At 37.4% G+C, this 26,308-nt stretch overlaps 3 protein-coding genes across 3 annotated transcripts; all 3 read left to right on the top strand.

The window, feature by feature from the left end:
* Positions 1-487: 487 nt before the first annotated feature.
* Positions 488-2,766, top strand: LOC107416076 (protein RGF1 INDUCIBLE TRANSCRIPTION FACTOR 1). Its single transcript, XM_016024531.4, has 5 exons — positions 488-732; positions 817-947; positions 1,099-1,308; positions 1,435-1,650; positions 2,023-2,766. The coding sequence occupies exons 2-5, from the start codon at positions 945-947 to the stop codon at positions 2,302-2,304; spliced, it is 711 nt and encodes a 236-aa protein (XP_015880017.1). The 5' UTR covers positions 488-732; positions 817-944; the 3' UTR covers positions 2,305-2,766.
* Positions 2,767-13,560: 10,794 nt separating this feature from the next.
* Positions 13,561-14,790, top strand: LOC107416078 (uncharacterized). The gene has a single exon (XM_048476512.2). It carries the CDS (start codon positions 13,762-13,764, stop codon positions 14,419-14,421), a length of 660 nt encoding a protein of 219 aa, XP_048332469.1. The 5' UTR covers positions 13,561-13,761; the 3' UTR covers positions 14,422-14,790.
* A 2,354-nt stretch (positions 14,791-17,144) lies between these two features.
* Positions 17,145-18,748, top strand: LOC107416005 (protein MIZU-KUSSEI 1). Its single transcript, XM_016024456.4, has one exon. It carries the CDS (start codon positions 17,757-17,759, stop codon positions 18,429-18,431), a length of 675 nt encoding a protein of 224 aa, XP_015879942.1. The 5' UTR covers positions 17,145-17,756; the 3' UTR covers positions 18,432-18,748.
* Positions 18,749-26,308: the final 7,560 nt, after the last annotated feature.

Genomic DNA, 26,308 nt, shown 5'->3' with positions numbered 1-26,308 from the left:
AGTTAGATTCCTGTTTATCGCACTGCAACAAACACCAGGGGATTCAGTGTTAACCTTCTCTTGTTATCTTTTTCAGGGAAAGTAGAAAGCTCTTTAAAGAAAAACAAAATAAAAAATCCCAAGTCAAAGCATGGATGGCCGAGTTGACTAACCAACCATGTCACGAATACGAAGCTTAAGAAAGCGCCGCACGGTACATACGTGTAATTTGGCGGCGTTCGCAAATCCTCAAGATCATCATGCAAACGAAGGAGAGGGCCCACATATCGAAAGTGAAAGAGGAACGGCCCCTCTCCAATCCAACGGTTGAGCAACAAAACAGTCGCATGTCAGATCGCAAAGGTCCATTGATGTGATCGGACGGTTGTAAATAAAGACGGAATCTTTGGATCATTGCTGTCCCCATTGAAGTCCGTCGATAAATTCGGCTGTTATAAAAAGCGGGCACGTTTCCTTTGCCTTTCTTTTCCTCTTTTATTTTATTAACATATAATTTGGTATGCTGGTTCGAGTGACCGCCTTAAAATCTTTTTATTTAACAATAAGCTGTGATTTCCTCTTTTACACCTCTTTCCCATTCTAGAGCAGTACATAGGATGGTAACCATATACGAAATTAATATTAGTAAAGCTTTTTTGTTTTGTAATGTAAGGGCTTCTCCTTCAATCTCTTTATCACTTTGACTCTTGGAAGCTTTTGTTGTCGATTTCCATCCCTAAAGGGTATTTGAAGGTATGACATAGTATGGTATGGTGTGGTGTAATTACTTGGGAAGGTGATTGGGTTTGGTAATGTTTGGTGTCGTGCTTTCTGCAGGATTCATCCTCTCTTGGTATTTGTTGATTGGGAGCAGGGCAGTCTCTCGCTATCGACAATCAACAGCCTCCATCATCACCAGCATATATATATATATATATATATATATATAAGAAAATAGAAAAGGGATGGTATGTAAATTCTTCTTCCTCTCTCTCCCTCTCTCTCTCTCTCTCTCTCTCTGATGAGATTGAGGGATATTAATTATTGGCATGACATTGCTCTGTTTTAGCTCTGCTGATTGATAATCGATTATTGATTGCTGGTTTGATAAAAAACCAGGTGAGTCCATTAGGAGGGCAAGTATGGAAGGATTACGAGGACATGGGACCTCCATGGCTGAAACCAATGCTGAGGGCCAGCTACTTCACTCCATGTAGTGTTCATGGAGATTCCAATAAGAGCGAATGCAACATGTTCTGCTTGGACTGCATGGGCAACGCTCTTTGCTCCTACTGTTTAATCCATCACGGAGATCATCGTGTTGTTCAGGTAAGGGAGGAAGCAATTGTTGTTATTGTTATATTGTTACAAATATATTATATAAACTATTCATGTGTAAATGTTTTGGGGTTTTTTTATTCTTTTTATTTTTTTTAATATATATCATTTTTGTAGATAAGACGATCCTCATACCATAACGTGGTGAGAGTGAATGAGATTCAGAGGTACATAGACATTTCGTGCATTCAGACATACATCATCAACAGTGCAAAAATTGTATTTCTCAACGAGCGACCGCAGCCCCGCCCAGGAAAAGGAGTTACCAATACTTGTGAGATTTGTTGCAGAAGCCTTCTCGACTCCTTTAGATTCTGCTCATTGGGTTGCAAGGTTGATTTTCCCAATTCCTCTTTATTTGGTTTCTAATAATTTCTACTACTGTTTTCTCTCTCTCTCTCTCTCTCTCTCTCTCTGTCTCTTATAAGACTACTCTGTCTTGTTTGACTTTATTTGGTGCGGCCTTATCTGCATTACCCCCGTGCCATTTGGTTTCATTTCTTTCGTACTTTTGTCTAATTAGGAATTTCCAACCTCTTTCTTATCGATTATATCTTAAGTTTCGGTTTGGTAGTTTTAAGTAGTTGTTTTGTCAGAGTAGAGTCTGAGTAATATATATATATATATATATGTTTAAAAATCTTAATTAATTTTCTCTGTTTGTGCATGTGCCCTGTTTCCTTAATATTGTTTAATTGGTATTAGCTTGGAGGCATGAAGCGTGGTGACCCAGATCTTACATTTACGCTGAGAATGAAAAACAGTAGGGATGGGGGGTTCCACTTCCACGGTGGGTCAGAGTCCGATGAGTCATCAACCCCAAAGAAGATTCAGAAGAGGCATATTTTTAACGTGGATGGCGGAGAGAGGTCATGTAGCTCTGGTGACGACACCAATATTAACAGCATTTCTCCTTCTACTCCCCCCATTTTCAACCACCACAATGCCAGGAGGAGAAAGGGTATACCTCATCGGGCTCCTTTTTAAGGTTGTTTCTACTTACTTTCTACCTACTCCCCCTCCAAACACCAAAATACTCGGAATAATATCTAACATATAGCTAGGCCCCGACTACGGCAACAATTAAATAGTACGGAACAAAACATCAATTAACATGTTGGATAATGTATACTGTTACCGCGTTGGTTTACCATTGTAAATACTGGGAGAAAAGGAGTAGCGTGCTGTTTTCTTTTTCGTTATTCTTCCTTTCCTTTTATACTAGTTTGGAGTATAGAAAATGCATGGTTGTTTCTATATATGTATATACTTATATATTGTGAGTGAAAGAAGGCGAAATGAAATTATGTGGCTTTTGGCTAAGCTAGGTTTGGTTTGTTGGGAAAGACGGCAATAACGGAATGGCATTATGATGGCATATGTACAGAACATATTTTGTGCATATTAGAATGGATAGTGTTCCTTTTTATAAAGTTAATATTCTGTTGATTGTGAGTGTGTGCTCGTGTATGATTCCTGGTTTATTCTATGGTGCATTGTGGGCGACTCCTTGTTGGGGAATTTCTGAAAAACTAAACCCGTGGGACTCATGATTTTATAAGTACACAGATATAGAGGTTTAAAAGTAAGACAACCCATGGGAGTGGCCTTTTATGTATTAATTAGTAAATATCATATTATATATAAAATGAGTGATTCGGTTAGCATATATCGGTTGTGAGTGGAAGTATGAGGTGGCAAAAAGCATATAATTTTGAGCATGCAACTTGTGGTATTATTATAAAATTAAGCAAGATTTCATCAAGAGAGTCTCGATTGCTCCATTCATCAACTGCTATTTACAATATATAAATGAGCACTGTGGAAGAAAATTGAGATATTCATATATAATGATGAGTGTTCATATTTGATCTTCGTCCTTTATAGATAATTAACATATATATATATATATATATATATATGTATTTATAGATATTGCAGAATCTAAATTCAAAAATGTATGTTGTGGTCGAAAAGATTTGACCAATGGTTATGAAGCCTGCGTTAATTGACTGATGCAAAATTTCAAGGCGATTGATGGGTACAATATTTGTTATGGGTTAATGATAATATAATAATAAAAATGGCTGGTTTTGATGGGTTTGGTGGGGGATGCCAGGTGCAAAAATGAGAAATTCTTATTTAAAGATGAAGAGATGATTACAGGTTAAAATGTGGATGGTTGTAGAGGCGCCAAAAGGCTTGGGAGACACGTAAACCCCACGGCGACTTTGACAAGGACTGCCAAGTTGCTCTTCTTTTCTTCATTTATCAGATGAGATTTAACCATAAGATGCTCTCTCTTTTTCCAGTTGAAAACGAATTTATTATTATTTATTAATGCATAATTTTTTGAACGAGAGAGATTCAAGTTTTGATTATTGAGAGAGCCGTGTGGAATCTGAAAGGCAGCGTGTGACTCCCACTCTCCTTCATCTCATTCCCATTCCCATTCCCATTCATATATATATATATATATATATATATGTGTGTGTGTGTGTGTGTGTGTGGCTTTCCTTTTCTTATCTTTTTGTCTTCTTAATTATTCTTTTTTTTTTTTTTTCCTCTTCTTTTTTTGTGCATTATATGTGTGTGTGTAGGTGGTCTGGAGAATGAACGAGTCACTTATATTAATCTTCACTTAGGGATTGCCACGTTTGATCCGGACCGATGTAGCGTCGACACGTGGCCAGGGGTTTCTAATATCTATATTATTCTAGAATATATAAGTTTATAGATGGGTCCATTTTTATCTCCTAGTGTTCACGGGAACGATAGGATTGAGGACGTCCATAGGCTGATAGCATACGTAGTGGCCGGTGTAGAATGGATATGTACAACTCTCTCAACTCAGGATAACCATAATAATGACCTTTTTTTATCAAAAAAAAAAAAAAAAATTTTTATTATACTTAAAAGGAGCAGGACACACTAGTAAATATCACATAAATATTAATTAAAAAACTCCTCATTGGGATGTTCTCTGAAATAAGACAAGGCAGCCGCACGAGCTTTACTTTTATCCTCTATGTATGTGTACGTGTCAATGTGATTGACATTTCCCATTCAATCCAACAATTTTTTTCATCAATTATGTATGTATATGGTTTGACAGATATGCATAACCGCCTGTTGCTCCTGCATTTTGCTAGCGCAAGTATGGTAAAAGTTGGTGTGGTTGGTTGTGAAGTGTGAAGGAGAAAAGTCCAAACCCAATGTTAATCACAAATATCCCAGGTTCCAACTTAGGGAAAGAGACATTTATAGATGCCTGACCTGACTTCAGCTGATCAACAAGATAAGTTCAAAATAATAATCCAGATAAGTTCAATTTCCCATAATTTGGGAGAAAATATCAAATAAATAATATAATATAATATGATGGGCTGTAAGGCTGTATCTACTACAATGGGCCTTGAATCTATTTGACTGGTCTTAGTTACCAAAACAATCTACTTTGACAAGTGCAAGCGTTTCACCACCACATTCTCATCATTGCTTCACCCTACGAAGCTCTGCTCCACCTCTCATCTCTCTCTCTCTGTTTCTTTCTTTACACTATCAAAATGCAATTTGGTTATTATTTACTCTTGCTTTTTAATGCTACTTCATATATAGGAGGAAAAACTATATTATATTTTCTAAATTACTTTAGTTGGGTTACAAACATGACAGTGATTATCTCATAACAGTGTATATGAAGTAATGAGTTCAGTCATCACATGCATGGTATGATGGTCTTCACCTTTGGAATTGTTTAGTAATATTTTTGTAAATATTTGAAGTTTGGAATCTTTGATCTCAAACCATGGAAATCTCTTGATAATGTCACTAGAATAGTCAATGGCAAGTTGAGAGATGAATGTTTGTTAAAGAAAATTTCATTATGATTCCTTGTATGAAATAAATTTTCAACTGTCAATAAGTAAGTGGCTAAGTAAGCTCTTTAGAGAAATGTCCGTGTTTGGCTTTCCATGGCCGTTGATTTCGGCTTTGAGCTTGGGCTAAGTGAGCCTTCAATGGGCGATGGTCTACCATGAGTCAAACATAGGTGCCATGAAAGTGGTTTTATTCTCCGAGGGACAAATAGTCCTAAGGACATATTTAATAGGTGCTATAAGTTGGTATTGTGCATCACTCTTGTGCTAGAGGTTTAGTGTAGCACTTGCTATATCATTTCCTATGAGCAAAGCAAAGGACACACATGAGCTTTTGTTATAAGACTGTGACAAATGCGCCGAAGAGTAGGAACTTGGGTTCTACTTCACAAGGGGTCGGAAGCTAGTGGGCATAGATGGGGTGGGCCATGATGTAACACCCCGTCCCGAAGTACACCGGGAATTTCCCAAATTTGACCAAGGTTGACCGGATTTGACGGTCGTTGACCGAGAAGGGATCAAATATTGACTTTTTTCTCCTGATGAAATTTCACATTGACCAAGATATTGTTAAACAATACACGTTGTCACGAGTTTATAGACTAGTAGCACGTTGAAAACGGAGCTACGGTTTGAAAGTTATGAGCAAAACAAGTTGAGGTCCAAACTGTCCAAGGGATGCCGGAGTTGACTTTTTGTTCATGTAAAGTTGAGCTTTGACTCATGCATGGTTATGAAGTACTTGTCGATACGAGTTCATAGACTAGCGGCATGCTTAAATTGGACATTTGGTTAAAAAGTTATGGACCTGTAAATTTTTCAAATACAATATTATTCTAATATTATTTTTAAATATGTGGACAGTGTGCCACGTATGACTTATTAAAGGGTGCCATGTGTCACAATGGTGAGATGCCACATGTCAACCATGATTAAATATTATATTATTTTATTATTATTCTATACAATAATATTATTTTATATAATTGTTTATTATTTTCTTTTTCTTTTTTCTTTTTCTTTTCTTCTCCCCGCGTGGGAAAAAAGGGGGGGCACGGCGATTTCTTTTCTTCTTCTTCTTCCCCCCGACGGGCCCTCTCTCTTGGTCTGTGTTTTACTTCCGGCCATCGGACGGCCACACGCGCCAGGCGATGGGACGACCCATGGCCAGGCAAGCTCAACTGTCGATTCTCCGGCCGGTTGGCCGACGGACGCGCTGGGATTGGCGCCCAACATCGGCGGCCTGCGTCCTCCCTGTTGACCAGTTTTCCGGCGGCGTGACTGGTCCTTTCCCATGAATTTGGGCCCCCTGAATCCGTTTCCAAGCTTGGATTGGCTCAAATCTAGCTCATTCGTGAGATATGACAAGAGATCCGTTTCGGCAGCAACTTCACGGTAGGATTTGGACGACCTCCGGCGGTGGTGGGACCAATTGAAAGTATCTTCTTGATGCTCTCATCATAAGCTTCAAATTGGTAGCTAGAATGTGAATTATAATTGAGTAATTAGGAAGTTGCCATTGATGGAGTTAGGTTGTGTTTATGTTGAAATTGGATAGAGATTGGACAAGTCCTTAGCCAATTGCCATTACATTTAGGTTCTTAATGATTGTTAGAGGCTAAAGAAATGGTTAATTTGAATTAATTGTCAAGATATTGAAAAATCCTAAATTTGCAGTTTAGACCATACGGGTTCATCTGATTTTCTATCAAATTAGAGTGGGCAATGTTAATAATATTAAGCAGAAGGTGTAAAAGGATTGTTATAGATTTTGTGAGTTTACTTGTTATGTTGATTGGAATTATTATACAAAAATTATAGTTAGCATGTGTATAGATTAATATATATATATATATATATATATATATATTTATATGTATTGTTAATGGGCATATACATATATATATATATATATATATATGGAGATGTGTGATGTTATATGAAAATATATAATTATATATATGTGGATATATATGTGTGGTGTGTGAATATATATATCTATGTACTTGTGTGCATCATTTATACATATGCATTTTATATCATTCAAAATTTTGAAGTATATCATATATGTTTTAAATTTTAATAGATATTGTTATTTGATTTTAATGTGTTATTTTAATGTGATTTAAATATATTCGTTATATCGAATTAATTAGATCATATGTGTTTAATATTTAAGAAACTGCTATTTAAATTTATGATGTTAAGTATGTTGATTTAGTATATATATTGCCTCATATTTATATTTTGTGTTGTTGAATTAAGTATATTTTGTGTTAATTAAATATTTGAAGAATGAATTTTAGTGTTGGATATTTAACTAAGTTATTATTTATATTGAAAATGCCAAATTGTGTTGAATTGAATTATTGTGGAAGAGACTAATTTTATGAAATTATGATTTAAATTTTATTATGTTTATTGATGCTAAATGGAGATTTAGTTTATTAAGGAATTCTTGATTTTTATTATTGTGATTTAATTGTATTCATTGCGTATGAGCAAGTGTTTTCATTTAATTAAGTGTATTTGGATTTTAATATTATTTTTGGGCATGATTTGGTTTTAAATATTTCGAGGAAAATATTGGTTAAGTTTGGTGGTTTCAAATTATATAATTATGCCCTTGGAATATTATTTAATTAATTTTATGATTTGGGGAAAAGTTATTTGTATATTATTATCGGTGGATTTATGCTAGTGTTATTTAAGAAAAATATGGGATGGTGAATTTGAAAAATGGTATAATTCTCACGGTGAATATTGGAAAAAATTGCATATTTTAATAATAAATATGGTTATTTATTTTAAATGCACCCATACACGTACCGGTGTTCTGTAATGTATATGTGATTATGATAAGCGCGCAAGTTGTAATGTCTCCCGTGAGTTGCTATTGGACCGAGGGTAAGCAAGTTTGATATTGGCCATAAGCCGCCCCTCTCCATGGCCGGGATGACGGTTTAAGCAGCGGCGCTGTCGGGACGCCGAAGCGACCGTATGCAAGTTTCTCTTTTTAACCTCCTGTCAGTCAGTGCTCGGGACGCTGGGTACCTCCGGGCACCACTGGTATATAGTATGGTGCATCAAGTATTTTTTTTTTTTATGTTCGTACATATATTTGTATGTTATATTGTTTGATATTATACTGCATATACTGCACCATGCGGAGGCGGCGAGCCAATGTGGTTCATGTAGAGTTAGCCCCATAATCATGTTGCCTACAAGTCCGGGAGATCGGATGGCCAATATAGGCAATCACCTTGGTTTGTATTTGTAGCAAAGTGCCGGCGACAGCTGGAATCATGGATCACGTAGCATGTTAGAATGTATCGTACGTATCTTCATTACGAGCGTGCAAATTTCATTTTATGCTATGAATTTTAAGATGTGATTTTACGTATTTATGCTATGTTATCTATTTGTGATTTAATTTCTTACTAATATTCTTAATCAATGTTATTATATTCTTATTACTATTAATTGTATTTAACTATTTGTTTAATTATTATTGTCACTGTTATCGAGATTGTTATTATTATTTATAATGATTATTTTTATTGTAATTCCAATTTGTATTATTATCATTATTATAATTATAGTTGTTATTATTGATTTTTATTTTTATTAACATTATTATGAGATCTTTAATTTTAAATTTGTTATTGTTTTTATTATTATTACTACCATATGATACCTTCGGATAAGTATCACAGCCTACAGGCAAGAAAGATAGCCATCGGACAAGTATAATAGTCCTCGGACAAGTGGTAGCCTCTGGGTATGTGAGATAGCCCTCAGGCAAGTTACATCAATACCATCATCATTAAAACATTTGGTATAGTTTTTTTTATTGTTAATGTGATGTTGTTTACCTTTCTTTCTATGTTACGCATTGTCATATTTGTAAAATGATATTTAAAGTGTATTTGACATGTGTAGCACTAAGTGGGTGGTGTGGGCGGACGAGAATCTATGATGGTATATCTTAATTGGTTATTTACTAAATTAATTCCATTATATGCCTTTTGTATAATTTGTTATTGAAGTGCTGCCAGTTGTAGAACTTAAATTATAGTAATATGTGAGGAATAAGGTGGTGTATATAGAAGTGTATTTTTAGTGCAGGAAAAATTGTGGTAAGTTCAACCCTTAGGGGAGGTTCTGTCAGAGTTTCCATTGGAGGATCTGGTAGAGTTTCCCTGGAATCAGGGCTTGTTTAGGATTATGGTTAGGATTTTTGGACGGGTCCTGACACGTGACATCCTGTGGCACTCACATGTTGGATATGGATATTATGTTGCTTCTTTAGGTGCACGATGCTAGCTTATATGTTTCAAGATCGTGTGCTATTCAAAATATGCTTAAACTAAGGCCTGAATAGAGAGCTAGGTTGCCAATTAGGTCTTTATCAGACGGGTCAATATATGGAACTCAAATAGTTGAAAGTTTGGCCTTAATTAGGAAGTCTTGGCACTGCATACTCTATTTTTTTGCATAAAATATGAGATGTAATTCATAGCGTCGGCTTCTAACTCCCAATAGTTACAAAAGGACACAAAATTCCTTCTCCCCCTGATGATCTTCACATGCACGTGCAATTAATGCTCAAATGCATGGTCCTGGAAAATATAATGTGTACGGGGACAAAGTTGATTGCAACCTCCTTGTTTCCGAACAATTACATATAACATAAACATATATATACAGTCCGTCTATGGTGCGGACGGTTCTCATGCGGACTACAGTATTGGTGACAGTTTTTCATAATATTGGTGACAATTTTTTAAAAAACTATCGTTAATATTATGAAAAACCGTCACTAATACTGCGGTCCTCATGCGGACCATTCTCACCATAAAATTTCCACACATATATATATATATATATATAAACATAAATAGGTTACTAACATAGGAGAAGTTGTATACTGCATAATAGATGACAACCATCTATAGTGATTTAATAATAGTGAATAGTTGTTCCTCACAAATGATCGATGACTTTCCCACCATAACATTTTTATATAAATAAATTACAAATTTTTTAATTGATACAAATAATTCGTCCATGATTTCATAAAAACCCATTACGTTTTAATTTCCAATTCTATCTTCCTTCCAAATAATCAATGACATCCCAGATCCTTGTACGATTGCGTTGACACTTTAAATCCCAAACATAACCATATTATATGGAGAAAATTCTACATACCCTCCTTAAGGTTTGCCATAATTCAGATCTAATCCCTCAAGTTTTAAATATTACATTCGACACGCTTATGAACGAAATCTACGTATCAAACTGTTTTCTCTCTCCCGTATGACAACTTAAATGACAAAATTACACTTTTCAACTTCTAAATATAAATCAATTTCATTTACATCCCTTGTAAATCAGATTTAAACAAAATAAGTTATTAATCAATTTTAAACAAAATAAGTTATTATTAGATTACAAATTTTTAAATTATAATAATAATGCAAAATTAATAACGAAAAAAAAAATATATATATATATATATATATATATATATATCTTTACAAATAAATATTCTTTTATATTTTTATATAATAATGTTTTGAAACGTACTTGGCAATAATAATAATAATTTATAAAACATAAAAACAACAAATAATAATCAATAACATTAGAAATTTTATTGATAGCACATAATTATTGAATAATATAAAAAATTAAATAATCAAATAATAATAGTATAACTATTTTTTTGTTTTAATCGGAAAATATAATAATAATTATTACTAATAACAACAACATTAATGAAAATAGTAAATATTAATAATTAAATATTAACACAATGACAATGAAAATATAATTATAATATGATTACCAATCATTATTTTATTTTTATTTGTATTTTAATATATCACTATCTATTACTGCTAAGACAATGCAACACTAAACTTAATATGATACTTATACAAAATAGCCTAGTACAAATTATGGAAAACATACGAAAAATATGTTCAATTTTAATTAATAATATTTTAAAATAATCATTTGAAATAGAGCTAATAAAAAATTAAAAATTTGCAATCTAGTTATTAGAAAATTCATTAAAGTAAGAGAGCTAAATTTTTACCTCTAATTTTTTTGGTAAAAATGCTTTGCAAAAATAATTTAACAATTTCGCAATAAATTTGTTTACAAATGTATATTAAAAAAGTTAAATATTTTTGAGCACCAAAGGAAAACACTTAAATTTTTATTTTGTTAAAATTTTAAAATAAGTTAAATTAAAAATACATCTTATTAAAATTAGAAAAAGAAAAAGTATAACTAAAAAAAGATGGAGCTCAACTCTTTATTGAAACAAAAATTAGAATAACATTTTTTAATTACATTTATTTTTCATATCAATTAATTCTATTAAATATTTTACATTTGTAAACAATTTTTCATATAAATAAAAAATGAATATTAAATATATATAAATAAGGGATAAAAATTGATTAAAAGTAAAATAAATTTAAATGAAAAAAATTATATAAATATATATATATATATATTAAATGTAAAATGAATTTAAAAATACAAATGAGCAAGAAAGAGATGAGGGAACCACATATTCTTGTGAGTAAAAAAATAAAAGTTTGCACCTTTCCCAATATATTAAATTTCATGCAATTAACTTTTAAAAATAAAATTATAATATTATCCTTTCTCTTAAATTTAATAGAAAATGATAATGGCTAGGTAAATAAAATTATTAAAATTCAAAGTGTGATTTATAATTATACTAAACGTCAGGGTCTATTTAAATTTTTTCCTATTATATATATATATATATATGTTCACCCACAAATTCAATAATATATATGTGCACACAAATTCAATAATATATATTTTGCATTCCATTTATCATTTATAAACACTCAGAATTCTTCCGTTTTACATATTATTATTATTATTATTATTATCATTATATTTGCACACAGTCCAATGAATATCGAAATGATATTACAGTATTCTCTCAATTAATTTCCTCTCTTTTATTTGAAGCAATATTTTCTCTCATAGCTAGAATAAACCTTCCTTAATATTTCCCTAAAAAAAATTTTAATATGTTATAGGTAAAAGTTTCTACTATATAAATCGTAATTACAGAAATATAAATATAAATATATATATATATATATATATATAAATATTGTTAAAAGCTAGTACGTGATAAATATAATTTCTTGGTAACATATATGAACCAGAATTAAAATATTTGAGTCCACAGTTCCACGTTCTTCTCACTAACGGCCGAATCCAAGCCCAACATGAGGCTGCAAACCAGACTGGACCAAGAGCTCAGCCCAATAAGTTAACTGTTGAGGCTGGTTAAGTCCTTCGTTTGAGTTTTTTTCTTTTTTTTTTTTTATTGTCCCTTTTTTGGTAACATATTTTTCATATTTTAAATATGTCCCTATTAATTCGATTTCATACACCTATATTTAAATTACTAAACCAAAATATCAAAATAAAATAAAGCAACAGTTGAAATTCTGCATGAATGTCTTTCTTTTAATTAGTCCCAGTCACCCACTGACAAAATTATATTCCCTGATTTTAGGGCGTATATATATATATAAAAATATATTCTCACAAGATTTTAGGGACTGATTTGTGTTTGTTGGTTGGGCTTTGGTATAACTAAGATGAAGCTGGCTCTGAATGAAATATATGGGTGTGTTTTGTATATGTTGAATTGGTTGATTATGGTAATATATCATTATTACATATAAAACAAAACAAAGAATAAAAAAAAAAAAAAAAAGAAGGGAAAAAGCATAGTAATTGTAATTGAATAGGTTTTGTTTTGTTGGCAATAAGGGTTGCACACTGATAGTAGAGGAAGCTTGCACAATGAAAGAACAGTTCAGTTGAGCAGCGAATAAAAAAAAAAAAAAAAACAAAAAAAAAGAAAAGGAGAAGTCAGCCGGGAAGTTAGTGGAGTTAAAAGAAAAGCTAAAGCAGCATTAGCAGTCGCAGTCGGAGGCACTTGAAGGCCAAGCTAAGTTTGGAAGATCCGAATTCCAAACTTCAAAATTGACGCACGTGTCATAATCATAGTTGGATTAATTAATGGCGAATTTCATGGAAATTATATGGTATTTTGGTGCATAGAACATAGAATAGAGAATACAAGAAGCAGTAGAAAAGAAGAAATCGGCAAGCAGCCGCGTTTACGCGTCAGCCATGAGGTGAGGTCTTCCCCTCCTCTTCGCCAGTCCACTTCCCCCAACATAATTCAATTTATTAATAATATAAATGAATATTTTTTAATATTAATATTAATTACAGATAATTAAGAGAGAGAGAGAGAGAGAGAGAGAATCTCAGCTGTCTGTCCAATTTGATTTGAAAAGTTGATGTCCAACGCAATTTCGTTCGTTATTGACGGCCTTGCTTACGTCACGTCCCATTTCTTTGTTTTCTTTATATATCCAACGCCCCTGTGCTGCCTTTTTTTTGTGTTCAATGATCTACCCTGTTTTTCTCCATCAGAGTCTAAACACAAAAAGTAAATATTATCGAGGAGGAGGAGGAGGATATGGGAAGTTGCTTGTCGTCGTCGGTGAAATCTCCTGCGGCACCAACAGCAAAAGTGATCTCCGTCAACGGCAATCTGCTGGAATATCCAGCGCCCATTTTGGTTTCGCAAGTACTAAGTCACGCCCAAGCCTCATCCTCATCTTCTGACGACTTTCTCTGCAATTCCGACGGCTTGTATTACGACCAGCCCATTCCCGCACTGGATTCCGAGGACCAACTCCACGCCAACTACATCTATTTTGTTCTGCCAGCCTCTAAATTGGAAAGCCCTCTCTCCGCCTCCGATATGGCGGCTCTTGCCGTTAAAGCCAGCCTCGCTCTCCAGAAGGTCGACGGTCACCGCCGAAAGAAGGCGCGTATTTCTCCGCTTTTATTCGTCAATCAAAATCAGCAATCTCTTCATAGAGACGACTTCCGCGTGGACAACCAACATCCTCAGCCTCAGCCTCAGGATTATGTGTATGATTCCGATATCACCATAGGTCGACCCACCAAGAAGAAGCCTCCTCCTTCTCCTTCTTCTTCTTCTTCCTCCTTTGGAATTTCCAGATCGGCGTCCGTTAAGAGATTTCAGAGATTCACTTCCAGAAGGGCCAAGTTGGCCGTTCGTTCTTTCAGGCTCAGATTGTCAACCATCTACGAAGGCACCGTTCTCTAGATCCATTATTATTTTTTTTAATTTTTTAAATTTTTTTTTAAAAAATTTGTATTAATGCTTTCAGTGCGCCTGTTACATGAAACTTTTTTAACCATTGTGTAACATACTACTACAGTATATACTCTCTTATCTCCCTCTAAAAACTTCATAACACATCGATCCTATCCTTCCAGTGCACTACTGCGATTTTTTGTTTTCATTTTTTGCTCTAGTTACTGTAAAAATTCCTTCTCTTTTATTTCATCGTGTATGTATATTTTTCTGTATTAATTCATCACGAGTTATATTTATGTCTCATTATTACACACACATATGTATTATATATATATATATATATATATATATTTCAATAGGATCATTGATAATTAATTCCCATTTCTATTTTGCAGTCCAAAACATCTTTCCAGTACTAAATGAAAAAGCGCAATTTGATCCTTATTTATTCATTTCTTTTTGAGAGTTGTTTATACTTCATGTTAATAATCCCTTGCAAAATTCAACAAAAAAACAAAAATAATAATAATAATAAAAAAGTGAAATTGCCTTAATATTGTCTAGGTAGGTAGCCAAAGACATAATGTTTGTAAATAATATTGGAAAATCACGTGCTTTCATCTCCACCGAAGGAATGGACCGTCCGGTTAAGTTTGCGCCATGGGTGTCTTCAATTCAGTCTCTTTTCTTGGTTTGGTTGATTGTGTTTCACATGGAATTCGGTTTATGTGGTTTTTGATGACGCAGAGCCAATTGCGTGGAAAATCTAAGAATCAAATTCTTTCATTTCCATGATTTCTTTCTCTGTCTTACACACACACGGACAGAGATTGCACAGCGAGAGAGTAAGAGAGTATTTGGGCTTGGACTTGTATGTGGCCCATCCCCAACTAGGACTTTTTCTTGTCACCGATCCAACTAGTTAAAGCCCCGTTCTTTCTTTCTTTCCCTCATTTGGGCTTCCGGTGAGATTGGCTTTTGTCTCCTTGTTGAATAAATATGTAAATAATATATATATATATATATATCAAAATGATTAGCATGGTGATTGAATCATTATCACCACTAATGTCGAGTACTGGTAATGTTTTCGTCCAATCAAACTTTGAAGAGACCCTATCACCATCAGAAATCAGTGGCTCTTTTTGTTTAGTGGAGTAAAATACATTAAAGTTACTAATGTGACCTGACATGAGCTCTTAATAGATAAATAAAGGCCGAAAATTGAGTTATTTTAAATCGTTGGAAACTTAAAATACGCATCGTATGGTGTGCATACACGCATGCACCCACCGTGTTGGCCATCGAGTCGTAGGGAGCAGGTGATATGATGTAAAACCTTCAACTTTTAACGGCAGTAACTGTTGTTGTCCCCGCTGCAATTCCTGCAACTGTGTCTCCGTGTGTGCAGGGTCCCACCTACTCCCCCTCCCAAATTATCATCAACTTTATCTCTCTCTCTCTCTCTCCATATATATATATATATATATATATATCAGTATCGATGTATCATTTTATCAAAAAGAAAAAAAAAAATATATATATATATATATATATCAATTAATGTATCATCCATCCATGCATCTAATTCTATTTCTGTAATGTATATAGATCTGTTCTGTTCCAAATTTATTATAATTTGAAGATATTCATTGAATTTTCTTGTACATATAAATTTATGGATCCACTGCCTAATAGGAACACCAATCCCATGCCATGCGCAAGAGACACTTGGAGTGACCGCTGGCCCATGACATGATTAAATTCAAACGCCCGTCTTTACTTTTCAATTAAAAAATTAAAATAAAATGAAAAATAAAAATTAAAAAAACCCAACAACAACAACAAAGCAAATCCTTATATTTTGTTCTCTTCCTGGAACCCAACGACACAAAGGTGCTTATGGTCTTTTCCGGAAAGAAAAAAGAAACCACATCCTTTTTCTCCCTCAGGACTCAACAAAAGGAGAAATGAAAGAAAAACAACATGGAGAATTAATTTGCATGCTCCTAACTTTTTCTCAACTAAATTATTGAATCATCAGGGTAGAAGGGCTGTGAAGCGTGCATATAAACCTACTTCCCTTAATCAATAACGTGGGGCCAACTTCAAGGGTTTTTTTTCCAAATGAAATGAAATTAATTAGGACTCTTGAGGATTACTTAATTTTTTTCTATCTTTTTTCCTTTAGCGGACTAAAATTTAAATAATCATTTCACTAATATTAAAACGCATGAAATTAGTGGGTCTCGGGTACGTATAATTTGAAGGAATTAATTAATTAATTTAAATGGAAATATTGTATAATAATAATGATAATAATGTAGCTTTTTTTTTTTTTTTGGGCTATTAGCAGCGGTGTACATCACCCAAAATAATAATGTAAGTTGGGAAAAACTTTGAGAGTAAATGACATTGGTAGGTGGGAGCAGCTGGGAGAGTCTGGGACAGACAGGATGGAATGGGTCTAATCATTGCCTCGTGCGTGCTTCTTGCTCAAGCGAAGCTCATCCAAAGTTCTATCCAATCCACAGTATCCCACACCCTACCTAGTCCTATTTAATTGACTGTATTATTATTATTTTAAATTCATATAATATAATATATATATAGAGATATAGATGATAACCAATAATTATTCTTAGGAGTTGTATATATATATATATATATATAGGCAAATGGCAAAGCCAAACCACTGAAGAAGTATTAATTATAATGATGTTCGGAGAAAACTGAAAAATATTGATTTTCTCGATGGGTGGTGGGTGGAAACAGTAAGAGATGCTTTGGCAATCATGAATGGTGAATGGTGATGGTGGGGGTGGTGGTGCCTCCGTCACCGTCGCTGTCTCTGTCGGTGTTCCTGTCCCTCCGAAATGGTGCCAAAGGATGGCGGGCCCCGCAGGCCCTCGTGGGCAGAATTATTGCCCACGATTCCTCGGCCCACTCTCACTCACTCCCAGCACCCTTATTTTGGCCACTTTCTTTTGAGCCATTTATTTAAGAAACCACACACTCACTCACTCCTTCTATCCAGTCCAGACTTCATTCAGACTCCAGTCTTTCTATCTCCTTCTTCTTCTTCTTCTTCTTCTTCTTCTTCTTCGTCGTTCGGTTGTAATTTCTTACTTAATTTTCATTATATAACAGATTAGTATATTATTACATGGTTATTAATTTTATCTGCCTAATTAGTAATTAAGCTACTTAATTACTTTGATTAGAGTATATCATATATATATATATACACACACACCCACATATACGTAGTCGATCATACTCGATCGTCCGTCCATCGAGCTACAGCAATATTTTAACCAAATAAGAAAATAAAAATAAAAATGAGGATGATAGATCTTGGAAGCCAAAGAGGGCCTTTAGTCCATATCATGGACACAGCAACGGCGGTGGAGTGCGGGCGCGAAGTGAGGTTTCGACGATCTTTGAGATCGCTGGTGGAGTGCATGGTCCCCTGCTGCGGCTTCCAACCATCGGAGTCGGTGTCCACGGAGTCCGACTCCACGACAATCACGGGAACCTTCTTCGGGTACAGGAAAGGCAGAGTGAGCTTCTGCCTGCAAGACGACACGCGAAGCTCGCCTCTGATGCTCCTGGAATTCGCAGTCCCAACGGCGTACCTGGCACGTGAGATGCAGCATGGGCTGCTGAGGATCGCTCTGGAATGCCACCAGGACCCACACAAGGCCAGGTGTTCCCTCTTCCACGTCCCCGTCTGGTCCATGTACTGCAACGGAAGGAAGGTTGGCTTCGCCATCCGGCGCCAGATGACCGTCAGCGACTTGGCCGTGCTCAAGCTCATGCAGTCCGTCTCCGTCGGTGCCGGCGTTCTTCCGCTCCCCCTCTCCTCCAAATCTGACGACTCCGATGGCGACCTCATGTACCTCCGCGCCAGCTTTGAGCGGGTTGTCGGCTCCTCCGACTCCGAATCCTTTCATATGATCAACCCCATTGGCAGCTCCGGCCAGGAGCTCAGTATTTTTCTCTTGAGATCATGACATCACATGCCTCCTCTTTCTTTCTTCTCTTCTTCTCCTTTTACGCACTCGTAATCTGCCAATCTCATCATTTTCATTTTATCTTAATATTATATACATCAAAATGTTATGAGTATCAATATTTTGTTAGAATTAAATGCATATATAAATATATATACATATATATATATATATTATGTTTCTGACTGTGCAGTGTACGTACTACGTAAAACATATATTCTCATTCTCTGAGACTTGTATACAAAATGTTAATCAATCAATATATGTAATTATGACGTCGGAGGCAGATATAAGAGGGAAGCAGTAATTTACATTTATGTGCGTGGGCTCCAAAATTCATCTAATGAATCTTAATTAGTTGGCGATATCCAATCAATCATCTCCCTTTGTTACACAAAAGGCTGAACCTGTACGGCCCATTCAGCTACTAAACAAAACAAAATAAAATCCCGACTCGATGTTTAGATACCCGACGTAGAAAATAACGTAATATCAATTGAACCAAAAACAAATAATAATAATAATAATAATAATTTGAGATATAATCCGTAGTTTAAAATTAAGCACGCATGCGAATGTATATAGATGAAACAAACTAGCTAAGCGAAGTGTCACGGTCCTACCGCTCTAAGCGTACAACGGGGCCGTGCGGTGCTTACTCGCCCCTCAGGTAGTAATTAATGTCCCTCGCAAGCAAATAACCCACACGATATTAGTATTGTGCATGCACCAAGCAAGCAATAAAATAAAGCATGTAATCACACAATCGTTAGAAAAGGGGTCAGTAAACAAGGCAACAATACGATGAATTGGAAATGCGTTCGTTTTATTCGGTCTCGATGGAGAGAACAGCAGAGAGGTTTACAAGCACGCTATTACAAGTTCTCACCTATGCTAGTGGTCTAGCCCAACAACTCGCCGACTAGCCACCTCCCTCCAAAGAGCTTATCGGGCCATTTTCATTCCGACAAGAATACATATCAAAATATGTGAGGAATCATAATGGCACTATTTCGAATAACAAAAGCTAGAAATCCAAGCAAGTGACCATGGGCTTGACTAATGACCCTTGATGAACTTGGCTTGGTATTTACAATCAAAATGCGGAGGAGTGTATGACTCTTACATCCTCCCCCGCTCATTCTATCGACGCCCTCGACGACTCCGCTGCCTTGAACTCCTCGATCTGCTGCTTGTAGGCTGCCAAGTTGCCTTCCTTCTCCCAGCTGGTTTCTTCTTCTCCTAGTCCCTTCCACTTGATGAGGTATTCTCGTACTGGCTGACGATGCACGCTTCTGGTTCTTTCTGCAAGGATCTCCTCCACTTCCTTGGTTGTCTTCGGCAGCTTGGTCTTGACTTCGGCTCTTGCTGGAGTGTTGCGCGCTGGATCCTCCTTGTCGGCGTAGTATGGCTTGAGGTTGCTGACGTGGAATACCGGGTGCACTCTCATCCATTCTGGGGTAACCACCTTATACAATGCCCTCCCTACTTTGGCAATGATCGGCATTGGTCCCTCATATTTTCTCATCAACCTGGGGTCTCTGTCCCTTAGCCAGCGAAATTGCTCTCGAGTTAGCTTCACCATCACCATATCCCCCGCATTGAACTCTAAGGGTCGTCGGTCTTTGTCTGCCCATTTCTTCATCCGATTTGCTGCCTTCTCCAAGTAGGCCCTGGCTATTTCCATGTTGTTCTTCCACTCTTTGGTGAAATTGAAAGCCCTTGGATTCTTTCCCTGGTACTCATCGACTGTGTGTGGAAGTAAGGGCTTCTGGCTGTTAACTATTTCGAAGGGGCACTTACTTGTGGGAGATCCCTTTTGTGCGTTGAAGCAGAATTGAGCTACATCAAGTAGTTGCGCCCAATTCTTCTGGTTGGCACTCACAAAGTGTCGTAGGTACTCCTCCAACATGCCATTGAATCTTTCTGTCTGCCCATCCATTTGTGGGTGATAACTGGAGGAAATGTTGAGCTGGGACCCAAGAAGCTTGAATAGTTCTGTCCAGAAAGATCCTGTGAACTTGGCATCTCTATCGTTTACAATGTGGCGCGGCACACCCCAATATTTCACCACATACTTGAAGAATAAGCGGGCAGTTTCCTCGGCCGTACAGAACTTTGAGGCAGGGATGAATGTTGCATACTTCGAGAATCGATCCACAATAACCAAAATACTTGAAAGATCCCCGATCTTTGGAAGGTTGGTGATGAAATCGATTGACACACTCTCCCATGGGCATGACGGGACGAATAGAGGTTCCAACAGCCCTGGTGGTTTCTGCCTCTCAACTTTGTCCTGTTGGCACACAAGACAGGTTCGGATGTAGTCCATAATATCGTCACGCATCTGTGGCCAATAATAACCCTGTTTGATTAAGGCATACGTCCTTTGCCACCCCGGATGTCCAGCCCACAAAGTGTCGTGGCATTCTCTCATTAGCATCTTTCTTAGGTCTCCAGTCTTCGGGACAAATAACCTATTTCCTTTTGTCCACAGCAAGTCGTCTTCCTCCCAAAATTGACGAGTTTTTCCCTCCTTGCACAACTTGAGGATATTCTGGGCACATTGATCTCCCCCTAAATGCTGCTTTATCAGCTCTCGCATTGAATTCGCGATAGTACTCGCAGCCATGTTAGCCACCACCCTTAGTGCCGCAAGCTCCGTCTTGCGACTTAGGGCATCCGCTGCCTGGTTCTTGGTCCCCGCTTTGTGCTCGAATTGAAGGTCAAACTCCGCAATGAATTCCTGCCAACGAGCTTGTTTTGGGGTTAGTTTTGGTTATGTAAGGAAGTGACTAACGGCTGAGTTATCAGTCTTTACTACAAAACTTGACCCCAATAAGTAGTGCCTCCAGGTTCTTAAGCAATGAATTACGGCAAGCATCTCCTTTTCTTGAGCCGTATAGTTTCTTTCTGCCGCTGATAACTTCCTGCTTTCGTAGGCGACAGGATGACCATCTTGGAGTAGGACTCCACCTAAAGCGAAGTCAGATGCATCGGTTTGGACTTTGAAGGGTCTGGTGATGTCCGGCAGGGCCAACACTGGGTCTTTCATCATAGCTTCCTTTAGATCCTGGAATGCGCCCTCACATTCCTTGCTCCACTCCCAAGGCACCTCCTTCTTTAGCAATTCCATTAGGGGAGTTGCTTTCTTTGAGTATCCTTTTACGAAGCGGCGGTAGTAATTTGCCAATCCCAGAAATGATCTAAGTTCTTTCACATTAGCAGGAGTTTTCCACTCTTGGATGGCTTTTACCTTCTCCATGTCCATGCGGATCTTCCCCTCCTCGATGATGTGTCCCAGAAACTTGATTTGTCTTCTGCCAAAAGCACATTTTTCCTTCTTCACAAATAATTGATTTTCTCGGAGTCTCTGGAGTACCATTCGAATGTGTTCGACATGTTCTTCTAAGGTAGGGCTGAAGATTACAATGTCGTCAAGATACACCACCACAAATTTGTCAAGGAAGTCTCGAAATACCTGGTTCATGAGGGTGCAAAATGTTGCTGGTGCATTCGTCAACCCAAAAGGCATCACCAGGAATTCGAAGGCTCCGTATCGTGTGACGCAGGTGGTTTTCTCTTCGTCCCCTTCAACGATTCTCACTTGGTAGTATCCCGATCTCAAATCCAATTTAGTGAAAAATTTGGCTCCGCTTAGCTGGTCGAACAAGTCAGCTATTAAAGGGATCGGGTACTTGTTTCGCACCGTGACCTTGTTCAGGGCTCGATAATCTACGCACAGGCGCAAAGTTCCATCTTTCTTCTTTTGGAATAATACGGGAGCGCCGTAAGGTGCCTTCGAGGGTCTCAGAAACCCTGCTTCCAAAAGTTCCCCGAGTTGCTTTCGTAGCTCTGCCAGCTCAGGAGGGGCCATCCGATAAGGTGCCTTTGCTGGAGGTTTTGCTCCTGGTATCAATTCAATGTTGTGGTCAATATCTCGTCGAGGAGGTAGGTTCCTTGGTAAGTTGTCCAGCATCACATCGTTGAATGATTTTAAGGCATCCAGCACCATAGGAGGGGTAGTTTCATCATCTTCACCCTCCCTCGCTACCACTAATGCTATGTAAGAGGGTTCTTTGCGTCTTACTCCCTTCTTAAATTGGAGGGCCGATAGAAGTTTGGGGTTGTTCAGTTGCTTCCTTTGTACGGGAACTACTCCTGTTTGTTCCCCCATCATCAACAGGCTGTTAGCGGCGGGAATAGGGATTGCCTTCTTCTTCACTAGAAAGTCCATTCCCAAGATTACATCAAAGTCATCCATTGGTACTACAATCAAATCCACCCGGTCCTCCCAAGTTCCCAACTTGAGAGGCACTTGTTTCGCCAGGCCCACCGTAGGTAAGGCTTTGGAATTTACTGCTTTCATTTGCCCCGCATCCTTTTGTAAGCGTAGGCCCAGCCTTCGAGCTTCAATCTCTGAACAAAAGTTGTGGGTGGCACCTGTGTCCACCATCACACTCTTTGCGGCCTTTCCATTTATCGCCGCATCCACGAACATAAGACCTTTCTCATTGGTCTTCCTGGCCTGAACGACCTGTCCATTAAGGGCATTCAAAAATCTCAGCGCTCCCACTTGTGCGCCGTCTTCTCCTTCTTCTACTACCTCCTCTCGCCCTCCCTCGTGCTCTTGGGAGCGAATAGATGCTTGTAGAGCACTAAGAGCGGTCTTATGGGGGCATTCGCCCACTCTGTGGGGACCATTATATAGGAAACATGTCAGAGGTCGGGGTCTAAATCCGAATGCATTGGGGTTCCGCGGTGGAGGCTCTCTCGAGTTCGGAGGTTTCCTATTGTCACTTCCCCCAGGTCTGGGGAGATTGGCAGGCTTGAAGGGTCCACTGCTATTGGCATTCGAAGTAGACGGTTGGGGCCTTCTATTGATGGGGCTCTCTGTTGAGTAGTCCATTAGGCGCTCCGCTGCCCCTAGTGCTGAGGCTAGGTCTTGTACTCTCTGTCGTTGAAGTTCTGTCGTAGCCCAAGGTTTCGGCCCTTCCAGGAAGTAGAAGAGCTTATCCTTCTCAGACATGTCGCGTATATCGAGCATAAGGGCCGAGAAAGCTTTCACGTAGTCCCTTACATTACCCGTCTATCTCAATTCTATCAAATGTCGTCGGACAATGTAGTCCACATTCTCGGGAAGGAATTGGTTCTTGAGTTCCTTCTGCAGCTGGTCCCATGTGTCAATGATGCACCTGTTGTTCTTGATATCTTCGTATTTAGATCGCCACCACAGTTTTGCATCATTGGTTAGGTACATTGTAGCCATGGTAACCTTCGTTTCCTCCGAATCCGGTTTTATTGCTCGAAAATATTGTTCCATATCAAACAAAAAGTTTTCGAGCTCCTTCGCATCTCGTGCCCCTCCATACGCTCGGGGCTCAGGCACTTTCATTCGTCCATAGTCCCCGCCCATTGGGACAGCAGGTCGATTTTCTACCGCTCGCATGGTGATGGCGAGCTTGGTATTTATTTGCCCCATTTCAATCTTTAGGGCTTCCACGGTGGCTCGAAAGTCCTCCGTCAATTCGTTGACCATAGACATCAATCTCTCTATGGCCTCTTCCATTGCTCCATCTCGCTCGCCCGCAGTGGAGCTCGAAGGGCCGGTATTGCCCCACGTGGTTTGATTCCTCTCGAGTGCGCTCACTCGACTGGCTATGTCATCGAGTGTCTCCATCTTTTCGAAGGCCTCCTGCCAGTTGTGGCCTCTAATATGTGCATTTACAACGCCAGCAAGCTCTCCGAGCTGCTGGTCGATGTTATCGAACCGCATTTCGTTTGTCAGCTTCGGCATCTTGTGCGAGTGACTCCCAACCTTGCTCTGATACCAACTGTCACGGTCCCACCGCTCTAAGCGTACAACGGGGCCGTGCGGTGCTTACTCGCCCCTCGCAGGTAGTAAGCCAACCGTTAATGTCCCTTGCAAGCAAATAACCCACACGATATTAGTATTGTGCATGCACCAAGCAAGCAATAAAATAAAGCATGTAATCACACAATCGTTAGAAAAGGGGTCAGTAAACAAGGCAACAATACGATGAATTGGAAATGCGTTCGTTTTATTCGGTCTCGATGGAGAGAACAGCAGAGAGGTTTACAAGCACGCTATTACAAGTTCTCACCTATGCTAGTGGTCTAGCCCAACAACTCGCCGACTAGCCACCCCCCTCCAAAGAACTTATCGGACCATTTTCATTCCGACAAGAATACATATCAAAATATGCGAGGAATCATAATGGCACTATTTCGAATAACAAAAGCTAGAAATCCAAGCAAGTGACCATGGACTTGACTAATGACCCTGGATGAACTTGGCTTGGTATTTACAATCAAAATGCGGAGGAGTGTATGACTCTTACACGAAGCATATGTTAGATGGTCGTGGTGATAAGATTTCATAAGATGTCACTTATGATAACAATAATAAATAAGTTAATTAATAAAACTTTCATGAATAATGTTAGGTATAATTTTAATTAAACTTTTGAGATGGATGCCGATTTAAAATGCTATTCAAGTTCAAAATTCTAATCATGTTACATTTAAGTTAAGTTACACGTTTATATATATTTATATATATGTATGTATAAATGTTCAAATTACACTATTATTCATAAAAATTAATTAATAATTGTCAGAAATAAAATAGCTTATAAACGGGGGATAAATATATAAAACTTATTTTTTAAATTGATTAGTTTTTAAGGTTAATGGTAATTTTATAAAGGAAACCTTAATCTGTATATGTGTTTAATTAATTAGAAATGGATGGAATTAAATTTTGAGCAATGGGTAGCATTATGTCGCAGTGACATGATGCTCGGCAACAACTAGAAGATAATTACAAAACAACATTTTTCCTGTGACACTCTGCGCATCTGTTCTTCCCAGTTGTTTGTTGCTTGCAGTATCCATATTTAAAATGAGCCATCAAGGGCCTGCTTCAGTGCTCATCCATGCGAGTGCTATTGACCGTTGACTGGACCTCTAATTATTTCCCTCCTCCTACTTTTTTTTTTCATTTTATTTTTATTTTGCAAGCAACAAGCCTCCAAGAGGTAGGTGTGTGAATGGTGGCTGGTGACATCCAGCGAGGTGTGATTGCTTTATATTGTGTCTCCGACAAGAGTGTCTCCTATTTCAAATTTTTGCGGAAACAGCTCTGCTTTCATATATATATATATATATATATATACACCTTGTAGAAGAAGTACTATTAAAAAAAAAAAAAAAATAGATGGATAAGATGCCACGGATATGGACATGCACACGATCGAGTTGAGTTGGTTAAGTTACCAACAACTTCTGGGGGGCTCCACTTCTGATGTGGGTGAGAGAGTGAGTTTATTCCGGTTTGTCGCATCCCCTCCACCTCCAAATCCAATAGAATAGAAAAATCTTCATTGCTCCAATTAATACGTAGCTGGATTCCCTCCAATAATGAATAACCAGTTTGTGCTTTCTATTTATTTGTTTATTTACTATTTCCTTTGGTTAATTAATATCTGATAATGCCTCTTCCATTCCATTAATTTCCATATAACCATGGCGTAAGTTGGAGCTAGGGCCAATGTAGTAGATTAGAGACTAGGATCTTCTGCACTTAATTTGCCATCCCAAACCCTGTCCCACCAATAATTATTGCCACCTCATCAAGAATTTTAACCTTTTTCCATTAATTTATTCAGTCTTCTCCTTGCCATAGATCTATTTATTGATACAATTCTACTCTTCTGGTTCAAGCTTTTTTTTGTATAACATATGTTCCTTTCCAAATTGGAAACATGAAGGCCAATCTTTAAAACTTTGAACAGGTCCAGAACTTGATTTATGGAGAAGAGGATTGGGGTTTATGATTTGGAAAAGTGGATTTT

Source organism: Ziziphus jujuba, chromosome 5 (genome assembly GCF_031755915.1).
Source record: "Ziziphus jujuba cultivar Dongzao chromosome 5, ASM3175591v1".
Taxonomy (NCBI): Eukaryota; Viridiplantae; Streptophyta; class Magnoliopsida; order Rosales; family Rhamnaceae; genus Ziziphus; species Ziziphus jujuba.
Note: the sequence above shows the minus strand (reverse complement) of the source record. Positions and strands in the feature narration are given on the sequence as shown.

What these genes read in the sequence shown, in the direction of transcription:
- LOC107416005 (XM_016024456.4), top strand. Translation starts at nt 17,757, where the DNA reads ATGAGGATGATAGATCTTGGAAGCCAAAGAGGGCCTTTAGTCCATATC.
- LOC107416078 (XM_048476512.2), top strand. Translation starts at nt 13,762, where the DNA reads ATGGGAAGTTGCTTGTCGTCGTCGGTGAAATCTCCTGCGGCACCAACA.
- LOC107416076 (XM_016024531.4), top strand. An exon ending in GAGATCATCGTGTTGTTCAG is followed by an intron (nt 1,309 to 1,434) that starts GTAAGGGAGGAA and finishes TCATTTTTGTAG; the next exon opens with ATAAGACGATCCTCATACCA. An exon ending in TCTGCTCATTGGGTTGCAAG is followed by an intron (nt 1,651 to 2,022) that starts GTTGATTTTCCC and finishes AATTGGTATTAG; the next exon opens with CTTGGAGGCATGAAGCGTGG.